The following is a 12,138-nucleotide window of genomic DNA, read 5'->3' on the forward strand; positions in this document are numbered from 1 at the left end:
CAAGGTTAAAAATCTGAGCTTGAACTACAGCAGATCTTTCTACAAGCTTCATTTATCATCTCAAGCGATACAGAGTATTTCTAACCTTTGACACTTCATGTCACAGTGAAGTCAGGTAATAAAAAAACAATCCTTCTAACACATTTGTGATTTAGAATGCATATTGACATTCACAGGACAACACAACAAAGTTATGGTTTCACTAAACTGTTTAGACCCTCTGTACTTCAGAAAAGGTGTCTGTGGCTGGTAACGGATGCTAGCAGTGAGCGGGCTGGAAATAGGGTTAAATACCCTTTCACTGCAAACACTACCTAGTCATTTTTCAGTTAACTGAAAACCTGAAAAATGGTGCACTACCCAGTTGTTTGGAATAATAGAACTGAAGAGACTGTCTGTTATTCCTATTATATGTTGTTAACATTTTAGGCCTCAATGTTTGAAACAAGTTATACTTAACGTAGGTAAAATATTTACTAGTCACCTTCTCAGTAAAAGTACACACATTCATAATTTAGAAACATTTAACTCCCTGTTACTAACTAATTATATCCTTTTTAACTAGAGCTTTTTTCTATCCAACACCTACCACCTAAAAGAGATTCTAGCAATTTAATTCACATACCAGAAGTCATATAGTCACTTAAACACACTGCGGGGCTAAAAAATTCATCTAGCTGTCCGTGAACTACTTTGAGCACTGCACTATACTGTATAAGACTATACCGTATAAGACATTGTAAATTCAACTTCAATCATAAGCACTTTCCAATCTTTCTATTATGAATCTCAAAACCAAAAAATGAAGCCTGGCCTAGCCTATGAATAGTCAGAGAAACCCACTCTATAAAGGGTGACTAGTCAAGTGAGTTAGCAAGGAAGGGCTTTCTTCCTTGTGTAGGGTCAGGTCTAGGCACTACGCATCCAGATCTCTCCTTTGCATGGCTCTGTGAGCAGCCAAGAGAACCTGGAAAGAAGCAAGTGGATGCTGTGAAACGTTGGGCTGCAAGCTTGATAGGCTTAATGCTCCTTTTTGGCATCAGCAGGTAGACAGAGCACCTGGCAGGTGTGACAGCTTCCCTGCTCTTATGGTTTACTGGCATCTCCCTAAACACCCGTGTGGGTGCTTGGAAGCACCACAGACTCCTACAGCAGAAAACAGATCTTTATATGTACCTGTCTAAGAGCTTCTGATTTACTAAATGTGAATGGTCAGGTATGCTAATCATCTGCCCTGTAAACTATACAAATATATATATAATCAATAAAAAGACCTCATTTGAAATTTTGGAACATAAAACAAAAAGCCTTTTTAGTTCCTCCCTCCTCCCCCAAATGTGGTGTTTAATAAGTTATTTTCTTTCAGACTAAGTAAAAAAAAATCCACTGTTAAACAATCATCAGTAACTTTATAATGCTTAGCTACCTATGGTCTTAATATTAATCTCAGCAGATAGGCATGGTCTGTGACTGAGTTGGTCTAACTGGTTAAATCATTATAATGTCAGTTAATTAAAACATACATTTAAAAATACTGTAAAAACATTGTTAATTATATATATTTCAAACATTAAATCATACTGTACCTATTCGAATTACATGGGCAACTATGTACAAATCTCTCTTCATGTCCTTGCTGCTGAGATCCTAAAAGATTGGAATAAAAAAAGGCATTAAAAAAAGGACACATTGCACTTCCAATAGAAGTGCCTGAAAAACTCTCATGAACAATAAGGGCTACACAGTATTACTCTCCATTTATTAGGTCCTCCATCTTTAAATAAGAGTATTATTAATTCTGATCTACAGACAAGAAAAATAAAGTATAGAAGGATTATATTCAGTTGGAATGTTCTTTAAAAGGAAAAGAAATTAAAGATTCTGACTCCACTGATTAATAATGCTGTACCAAAATCCTGTGAAACATTTAAAATGCTCATTTAATCCTTATTTCAAACACATCATTAGACTGCAATTCCTCAGAACAAGCAAAAGCCTGAAGAGGAAAAAAGGTAGAAGACTCAGAGACATGGTTTATTTTAATGCCTTCAAGTGTGTAGCATTAATCCTGTTTCATATGATATATGCTCATTACATTATGAAAGCAGCAAGGCAGTGTCTCAGCCATGCATCGAACCTACAGGGTCTAGCCCATCAACTCATACTCTATCCATATGAGTTTATGGGAGCCAAGGGCAGCTAGTTCATAGCCAACCTTCTTAAAAGTCCAAAAGTAGGGTAGGCTACATGCAAACTGCTGCCTGGAAATGCTCTCTGCTTCATGCTAACTACTGAAACATGCCAAGAGATTATTTGGGGAGCATGGTAGTTGGAAAAGGCCACATTTGGCTAAAACCATCCTAACAGTTTAGTGACATAGATGTTCATTCTTATATTTAGTAAATTGGAAACAGTGGTAGGGTATTGGAAAAACTAAGAAATAAACTCAGTTTTAAGATAAGGTAATTGTTTAGCAAAACACAGGACTTTAAGATCTCCCAAAAGTTATTTTTCTTGCAAGCAATTCTAGACATTGATGAAAACTCTGAAATTCCATGTCACATAATAGCAAGTCAAAACTTTTAAAAATCAGCTTGAAGAAAATCCAAAAAATGGGGAAGGGAGAATCTACAGTGAAGTAAAAGAAAAGCTGAAGCTAATGAAGACAAAAAAGTACTACTATTGCTACAGGCTTGACAGGGTCAAAAAAGAAAAAAGAATTAAGAAAATATATATAGAGTACTTTCTAATAATTCATTACCGTGGCATTTTGCATTCACATGTTAGAAGCTGCCTTAGTTGCAATTTCCTTGGCATGTTGTATTTTTTTCTTATAACATTATAAACAAAGCTCAACTTCTACGACATTCCCCCCTTTCCATTTTTTTTTTATTTAGAGAAAAGATCTAAGAAACCTTTCTCCCTAAAAACATTAGCATTGTTCAACAAGTTTTCCTCCTGTAACTAACCTCCAAGACAAGAAGATTTAAAGCAGGTATTATGTACTGTAAGAATATTCATTCATGTTTTAGACTCTGATGCAAAGAGGCTCTTTGTGCTCTACAGCAACAGCTGTTCCCTCTCTTTCTCCACTCTACTAAGTGCTATCATCTTATTGTTGTGCGCTGACTTAGGCCATACAGCCTCCAAATTATCCCCAGACATAAAGGGCACCGGTCCAGTCATTTCCCAGGAGAAGAGCAACTAGAAACACAAAATGATTAATGTACTGTTCCTAGAAACGTAGGAGAGTGAGTAAAATGTGTACACATGTGAAAGAAATATCCAAAATTGAGGTTTTAAGCTCAGACACTGTCGTTCACTTAACTCCTCCCCTTACACTGACACAACTGACATCACCTCACATCATTCTAAAACATTTTTGTTTGTTTGTACAAACTGTTTTCAAAGTAAGGCTTTTAAAAACTGCTCTAGGACTTTATATGTGACTTTGCAAACAACTTGAGATGATAGCTATGTGTTCATGTCTCAACTTTTTTTTCTGTTTCTTTTCAATTGAATAAAGCTATCCATCCCAGCAGGAATAGTCAGTTCTAAAATGTTCAGTTGGTGTGGGGAGAACAACACTGGTGGATTTGTCTATGCACAAACATAGCCTGGTCCTCTAATATTACTTTTTTTTTGAAAATACAATGCAAAGATTAACTGGAAAAATCTCAGATTCAGATAAAATCTTGTATTTTTCTTAAAAAAAAAAACCATAAGTAAGTGATATTAAAACCACTGTAAAAGGAAATAATGCAATTTTTATATAAAGATGGGAGGAAATTTTAAACTGTGGACATGTACATTCTGTCATTCCCAGTTTGAACCAATTTAGTGAACTAAAAATTGTCTTTGCTGGAAGCTAAAACATGAACTTTAAGTCACACAGCAAATTTCTTCCCCATGTGACTTCAGAAACCAAATCTCAACAACTGAGATTATGATGGCAATGCACATAAACACTGAACTTCAGATTATAGTGACATATAGCACAATAAACTCTGGGCACAGTGACTGAGAACTCGGCAAAAAGAGAATTTATTCTTAGGAGAAGTTTCAGTCCCTTTCAAATAGCATTATATTGCTAAATTACAGCAGGCAAGCAATAAATTCATGGCTGTATCTTCTTACTCTGTTCAAAGGGAGCACTGTATTTCCCTGGGCAGCATACGCAGAGTTGCAAAAACGCTGTTTGGAATGCTTACTAGCTAGCACATCATGCCTCTCTGAAGCCAAAGAATTAAACTATATAAATCTTCCTAGCGTTTTCTTTTCAAGTCTTATTTTGCTGCTGCATGAATATGGGAACATACTTTCTAGGCTTTCTTCATCACCTAACATACCAGTGTAGCATATGGTAGGCTTTATCTTGCATGTCTTGCAGAAATTGAAGTTCCATGATAAGAAGGGATTTGACATAGTTTTAATCTCAGTAGTGCCTGACAATACATTTCAAAAAGCAAAAAAACCTTGGAAGGAGTACTTAACACTCTAGAGAGTAATAGATTTTTGAAAATATCTGTGATTTGACAGGGGGAATTTTATTATACTATCAGATTACCAGTTCTAATTAAAAGCAACTTAGAGAACTATTTTTTCAAAGGGCAGCTGTCAAAATATCAGAAAATGGTAGGGCATGCACATATTGCTGGGTTCGCACTTTAGTTGCTTTTCAATTTCACAAAAAATGTACTGTGTCACAGTCAAAAGACAAAAAATGTGGGCCCAGATGGCCTTGTATTTCATTTTGTACAGCAGAGGCTTTTTACAAGGCGAGAAATTCTTACGATGACATGGACCAAACAATCAAAAACCCCAACCCTTGTAAGGAAGTCTTCAGATAATTTATTTGCAGAAAATCCATGCACATGACTTAGGACCCAGAAGAGGACAAACTATGTTTAATATTTTCTTGCATGCAATATAAATAAACCAATTTTCATAAAGGTGTTCTTAAACCCCTGCGGGTGCAGTGCTATTTCCCATATCCTTCTGAGCATCTTAAATGACACTAGTTGATAAACAAAATAATTCCATAATAATTCTAATTGCATGGCTTTTTAGAAAATCACACCTAATTCTTTTTTCCCCCATACTGGATATGGAAAAGAGTTACCCTGTAATAATGGTTAGTTCTTTACAATGCTGGTTTCTATAAAGGGCTAACTATATTAAAAAGCCCAAATATCACCAGTGGAATCAAGGATACCCGACTGTGACTAATAAGTTAAACAGCTTTATCAAATTCAGTTGCCAACCTCATAGGCCACAGAGAGTAAGGTATTTAACAAAACCAGCAAGCTTACATCATGCAGTTATGTTTTAATTCAGACACAGGAATGTTTCTAAAGCATGTATAGGCTGAGGATTGCCTGACTAAGCTTTAATCTTCAGAGGAAGCAGTTTGTCACCTTTGGTATGATATGACAGCAGATCTAAAAACAAAACCTAAGTAATTTTGATATATTACACAAGGAGACAGCTGAACCCCTAGAAGCAACAGAGATAGCAGGAAATGACAGGAATACCTTGAATTATCTAAGTTATGCCTCTGGGGAAGATTAGAATTTTAGAAAGATACTGCAGGGTGGGGGGGAAGGATGAGGAAATAAATAATTAAAGTCAAGACTGACACAAACCTGAAAATCATAGAACTATCTTATTTTGGAAGCATTTAATAATGAAGATGTTATGATAAGATAGGACCCATCGCAGATAAAACAGTTATTCAAAAAGCTATTATTTATTGCTCCTTTGCTATATATTTTAGAAAGTTCTTTGAATACATTGATGAAAAGTACTGCATCAGAACTGTGTAATTTTTTGCACAGATAATTTTCCCAATTATGATAATTCCTGTTATGCAGAGTATACATTCTACCAAAGAGTGACAGGCAACAAGTCTAAGCACCTCAGAGAGCTGATACTGCAGCAGCTTTGGTATCTTTGTATAGTTAAATAGAAAGGTAGCTTGGGAGGGGTCTCTGCTCAGAAGGATGGGTACTCCTGCAGGGCGCGTCTGCAATACTTGAGGCTGGCCTCTTTTAGACTAGTCATGCCCCATTCACAATATGTAGCAGGTCTCGTCTGGAACTATGTTATGCCTCTAGCCATAGCGTATCATTATTCTTTTGTATTTTTGAAAGCATGTAAAGACTGTTTTTCAGGTCACTAGAGCAAAATTGTTTCACACTGCACACAACACAGCCTGGAACAGGACAGTTGTTACATGACCCTATGGCATCAGTGTAGTTGGGGAAGTTTGACAGTGAAAATCTTTCTAAGAATGATGAACCTCAGAGGCCAGAAAGTGCCAAACTTAATATGAACCAGCCTGGGCTGACTCTTGGGAATAATCCCTAGAGCAGTTCTTAATCCTACACTCAACCTTTTTGCATGATCCATACACCAGTGCTGAAGCTTGCTCCCTGGCCACCTTTCTCTCAGAAGAGAGGGTTTGAGTTACCAACAGCAGAGGCCCCGGTGCCAGTGGCAATACTAAGACACTGTTACCTCTGCAAATGTTTAATCAGCTGGTAGCACTTCACTGATGGTACCAAAATCAGAACTACTACTGATGTCAGCATCAATGTCAGTGCTATTTTTGGACTGACCTGCATCTCTTATATCCAGATGGAGGCAGAACTAAGCATCCTTATATCTGGCTGGATATGGTCTGTTCTTTAAGAGGAGAAATTCAGCTATCTCCTCAGAGGAGAAAAGGGAAAGGTGCTGAGAATCATGCCTGTTTCAGTACCCAGCCCTGCTTGACCTTAGATGGTATCACTGCCAGAACTAAAGCTTATATCAAAGCTGTCTGCCATCTTTTTTCTTCACTGGAAGTAAAAATACTTCTGTCAAAGAGCTTCTAGCATGTGCACTAGCTAAAGGTGAGTCACGATGAAAGGTGTTTATCACACTTGGGATCTGAAATTCCTTACAGCTATTCTGTGATGAGCTGTTACATTTCAGTGTCTCTAGATTTCCATATTCTTTCTGAGAAGTGACAGATAAAATCATGGTCTGACACATGATTCTGAGGCAATTTTTAACAGAACTTAAGACCAGTGCAGAATGGATATTAAAGCCTAAGTGTTTTGAAACCACGATTCTGGCATAACCAAAGCCATAAAACAAGGTGGCAGCTAGGTGAGAGGTGAGTCTGAAGAACTAAAAGGAACTAAATCTTAGCTGGCTATTTCACTCCCAACTGAGGTATCATCTGGTAGGAACCACAAATGGATATTACTTATCCTGCCTTTCTGGCACAGACGGTTAAAGACTGCTGGTACAGTTGGTCATGCCTGCTTTGCGTCAGGAGGGGGTAGCTGTTTGCACAGACCTGCTGTAGAAACTTAGGAAGTCACAGTGTTTCCTTTATTACAGCCAACTCGCTGGAGCTCAACCTGGCTGCTGCTCCTGCAGCACATCCCGGTGCTTCTGTCCTCTCATACACACTGTGCTGGCAACCTGGGAGGCTACTGCTCTACTATCTACCCAGGGCTCCTACACGGACTCTTGAACTGGCCGTGACAAAAATCTGTTTGGAGAATTTTCTGGTTTTCTGTGTGCATGGTGTTGTAGTTTTCCTAACTTCAATTCTGAAAAAAGTGCTTTGCTTTATGTTCAGGCCAATGCAGCTTCCTCCTGTGCTCCAAGAGCATAGTAGATGCAATGAAAATATTGAAAATTTCAAACTGTAAGCAGGAACAAATGCACTTAAAAGGAAGTACTTCAGAATATTTATTTAGCCATAAAAATAATTTAGAAGTACTTCCATCATTTTCTTACATTAACTTCTAATTACAACCATAACAAAACTTAGAAACAGCTTCCATTCTACTCAATATATTGGAAAGGAAGAATTTCCCCGCACACACCACCCTTCCCACTCCCCCCCCCGGGCGACTACATCTACAATCATACTACTGTGAGGGAAGAAGAAAGGGAACAGACACGTACTGTGAAAAGTGCACACATTCGATCTATCTTCTCTGGATTCCTGGGGCCTCCGTTCTTGTTTAACCTCACCATAAACCTCTCACTAAAAAGCAAAACAATTTAAAAAAAAAATAAACAAGAGCTTCATGTATACATTTCAACATAAAAATACAGGTAGATTTATTTATTTTTTTTTAAATGATGCAGTAGTTACTATCATTTTTTTAATTCCCAAAGCATATGAAACAGTACTCACTCATCATCTAGATAAAATCACATGGAATAGCACAGACAAATTTTAATAGCAAGTATTCTGCATGTTAAAACATCATGTTGATGCATATTCATGATGTGATAACATTAAAATAATGTGAATATACGAAGCACAGGATTTGAACACATTACAAGTACTTCAGGTAAAGGCTAAGGCACACTTGCTGAGGCGTATACTGCCTTTGGTAAAACTAAGTTAATTGAAAACCACTCATAACTAACAAGAATATCAATTAAGCAATCTCCTTCAACACATACTATTTATAGAAGCAATATATTAATTCAGGCACATTAAGATTCAATAGATAGAACTGCTTATCAATCAAATGAAACAGTCCTTTTACTAGCAAAACCAGTGTGTATAGCCAGGCTGTAAAATAAATAATCCTTACTATACATGGTAAACCATGGACATTGATATTATTTCTTAAGACTGAGAATTTATGTATACAAATAAATTAGATGAGCAAGAGTAATTTATTCACTAGATGTGCAACAACACACTAAATATTGACCCGAATTTTATTCCTACAGATACATAGAAATAAAGCAAGAGGACACCATTAATTCTTCAAGTTACATTCCCATTATATCACAGATCCTTTCAATTTTATCTAGGATGACTGTATCAACTCCAGTAGCCTTTATTCGATTAAAACACATTTTCCAGCATATTATCCACTGTTGGCCTGAAAAATATGAAAACTTAGACTATGCACTTATTCCTTTGGTAGCTTGCTCCAAAAGGCTATTCAACCCTACTGTTAAACCATATGGGTTAACATCAGCTTGGAAATGTCTGGTTTAAGTGTTTAGCCACTGCATTTTGTTACACTTTCTTCTGTACGTTAAAAAGCCCTTTAGAAAAGCTAATTTCTTACAGGGTAGTGATATCAGTCATTAATTATATTATGTATTCAAATATCTCTCCAAACAAGTAAGCAATTTAATGCTGTTAAGAAACTCAAGAAAAAGTGCTGGAATAATTTTACAGAACTTACCCACTATGTGATTTTATCAACACCATTTCATGAACAGTTCTAAAAATTTAAGTTTTTTACAGTCTAGTACTGGTACCACCTACACCATAATTACAAATATACACATATTTCACACATATGAAATCAAGTCCCTACTAATCCTAACTTTAAATTATCAATCACCACATATTAGTCTTTTTACCACAGCATTATGCTGTGAGTTCATATGAAGCAACCTGTCTGTTATACATACTGATGCATTTTCAGAATTACTACCTTTTTCAGAATGGTCCCTAATTTTATAAGCATGACTCATACATATTGTTATACACTGCTGTATGTTTATTTGCTTAAGTTTATCTTGCTAAGCAATCCATTTCATGGTCTCTTTTTCACTCTTGCTGTTAATCATTATTGTTACTCCAATCTCCATGTATCCCACAACCTCATTCAGCAATAATTGTGATTAACTTGCATCAGATGCTTATAAACCCAGAAATTGCTGACATGCCCCAAAGAAACCCATAAGAAATGTATTTGATGATTCTTTGCCTACAAGTACTTTGAGATGACAATTAGTAAGTTAGGAATGTTTTAGAAACTCTTTAATGACATGGTATAATCTAATCTTTTAGTAGGAATTTTATGATATATTAAGTGGACTGCAATACAGTATTACAACTTAAGTACACTACAGTAACAGTTACATTACAACAACAATATTACATCTTCGTATTTATTTCTACCTAATACAAAAATTACAAAAAATGAAGTCAGAATTTTCAAAATAAGACCTATTTTCAATAAAACCACATTAATTACATTCTTAACCTTTATCATTAACTCAGTCTCGTGCCCACGATTTCGCTAGTAACTGATTAAGGCTGTGAAAACACATAGCAGCAAGCAATTCAAGCAGGATGGCCAAAGCGGTTGCTTCTCCCAGCTGTTTGCCTCAGTCCTTTGCTGCTCCTGCAGAAGGGCCAGCCAAGCAGGGCCTCCCAGCAGGACTGAGCAGTTACACTGCAGAACTCTAGGTACCAGCGGAGCCGAGCCTGCTGTTAGGCAGCAGCAGGTACAGTCGCTGGCATTCAGCTCTCCCTACACAATGCATTTCAGAAGAGGAGCAGGCAGCACAGTTACAGTGATGCCCACAGGTAAGCTCTGCTTAATACGGGGAATAAACGAGAAGATAACTAACTTTTATACCGTCATTTTCCAAACAGGAATCATGTGTTGTATCATTAAAAATATCTCATAATTTAAATAGGTATCAACTCATAGCCATGTTCTTTCCAAGGCACAGCAATAAACATCAGTATTTCCAATGCCTTCAAAAACACTTAGGGAGACTTTAATTTTAATAAAGCCACTTAATTTTAGTCCTTGAACCAGCTTAATTGTAAAATCATTCATTTAGAAATATTAGAAGGTAACATGCATTTAATTTGTTACAAGTATAATTTGTAAAGCATGTCTCCTTCCATAGAGTAAAATTCCTTAAAGAAAACAAACAAAAATCTATCATGACCTACAGAGCTAAAAAGTTACTTTCACAAAATAAACATTGGTCCTCTCTAAAACTGAACTTGAAACAACGATAATTAAATGACTGCAGTTTATTTGTTAAGTGTAAATTTGCCAACACTCCCTACTAGTACACTGAAAAATAATTACTATGCGTTATGCATATTAACCGTGTCCCATTTTTAAGGATAAGAGCATAAAATAGATCCATACTACACAAACAAGATCTCTGGCAAATTATTCTTCCACTTCTGCTGCTGAGAATGTAATCTGGCCACCAAACAGGGGCACAACAGATGAACACAAAGCTGGTACATGCAGCCTAAGATCAGGAGGAAAAAAGACAATGGGCAGGCTGCCAGCTGAAGATTATGAGCTACATAAATCACATCTGCAGGGGAAAATGTGTTCAGTGGTGAAGATGTTCATCCAAAATCCAAGTGTAAATCAAAGCTGGCTCACTCATATCTGATTTCAAACCCCTGGAAGTTATTATACCCTATAAAATAAACACCCGGAATATCTTCACTTTCATTGCAGCGTTCAGATCAAGGCCGGTTCTCTTAATTCAGAGTATGACTGACATTTTGAAGGGAAACCAAATGACTAGCAGAGCACCAAGCTCTTCTGTGAGATGAAAAATTATTTACAGAAAGGGAAAACAGAAATTTGGAAGTGCACTGCTGACTAAGAGTATTTTCACCATTCTGGGTTGCCTCATTCTGTGATAAAAATATAGGAAATATACATTACTATCCAATATTATGGAGGCAGAAGATGATGGTCCACAAATAAAGATAAATGGAGTCAAGATCAAAACCAAACAAATCGTTACAATGGCTCTCCACCTGAAAGGTCCGTCTCACCCTACTATCCTGTCTTCAACAATGCCCAGTAGTGGGTAATTAGGGAAACAATAGAAGAATAAAGAAAGCATACCGTAATACTCTGCTGATATGTACCTAATACGTTATTACACTAAAGTGAAGCTCAAGAATAGCAGCAATATCTCTGAGTTTAATAGTCCTGGATATACTGAACACAGGAAAATATTCCAGCTGTCATGCTTAAAAACTTCTCACTCACCATTTACAGAGTGACTATTAGAGAGTGAACTTTATGGTAATTTATAATACATCTCTGTACCGCACAAATGCATAGACATGCATTATATAACATAATTAAAGAATTTAAGAATTAAAACTCATTAAATTGAAGTTATTTGAGAAGTAATGTTCTAACCACTCTTTTACCTCCATTGATCTCAATAAAAATGTTACATATTATATTTTAAATCTCCAGTAAGTTCTATATTTTTTAACTTCCAACACAGGTTTTCTTTGAAAAATTATTTCAGCACTAATGAGCATTTCATTTTCATAACTGAAGTTGAATACAATACTGTATGCCA

General features: G+C 36.4%; 1 protein-coding gene across 15 annotated transcripts in view; it reads right to left on the reverse strand.

Moving 5' to 3' along the window:
• DOCK3 (dedicator of cytokinesis 3) overlaps positions 1-12,138 on the reverse strand; it is a 221,282-nt gene that overhangs the window by 101,866 nt on the left and 107,278 nt on the right. For all 15 annotated transcript variants that reach the window (XM_042799365.1, XM_042799360.1, XM_042799358.1 and 12 more), the window contains exons 10-11: positions 7,969-8,050; positions 1,587-1,647 (exon numbers count right to left, since the gene is read on the reverse strand). In XM_042799365.1, coding sequence (XP_042655299.1) covers positions 1,587-1,647; positions 7,969-8,050 — 143 coding nt within the window. The remainder of the gene's footprint in view (positions 1-1,586; positions 1,648-7,968; positions 8,051-12,138) is intronic.

The sequence above is a fragment of the Tyto alba genome, unplaced genomic scaffold, assembly GCF_018691265.1.
Source record: "Tyto alba isolate M040663 unplaced genomic scaffold, T.alba_DEE_v4.0 Super-Scaffold_3, whole genome shotgun sequence".
In the NCBI taxonomy this organism is placed as follows: domain Eukaryota; kingdom Metazoa; phylum Chordata; class Aves; order Strigiformes; family Tytonidae; genus Tyto; species Tyto alba.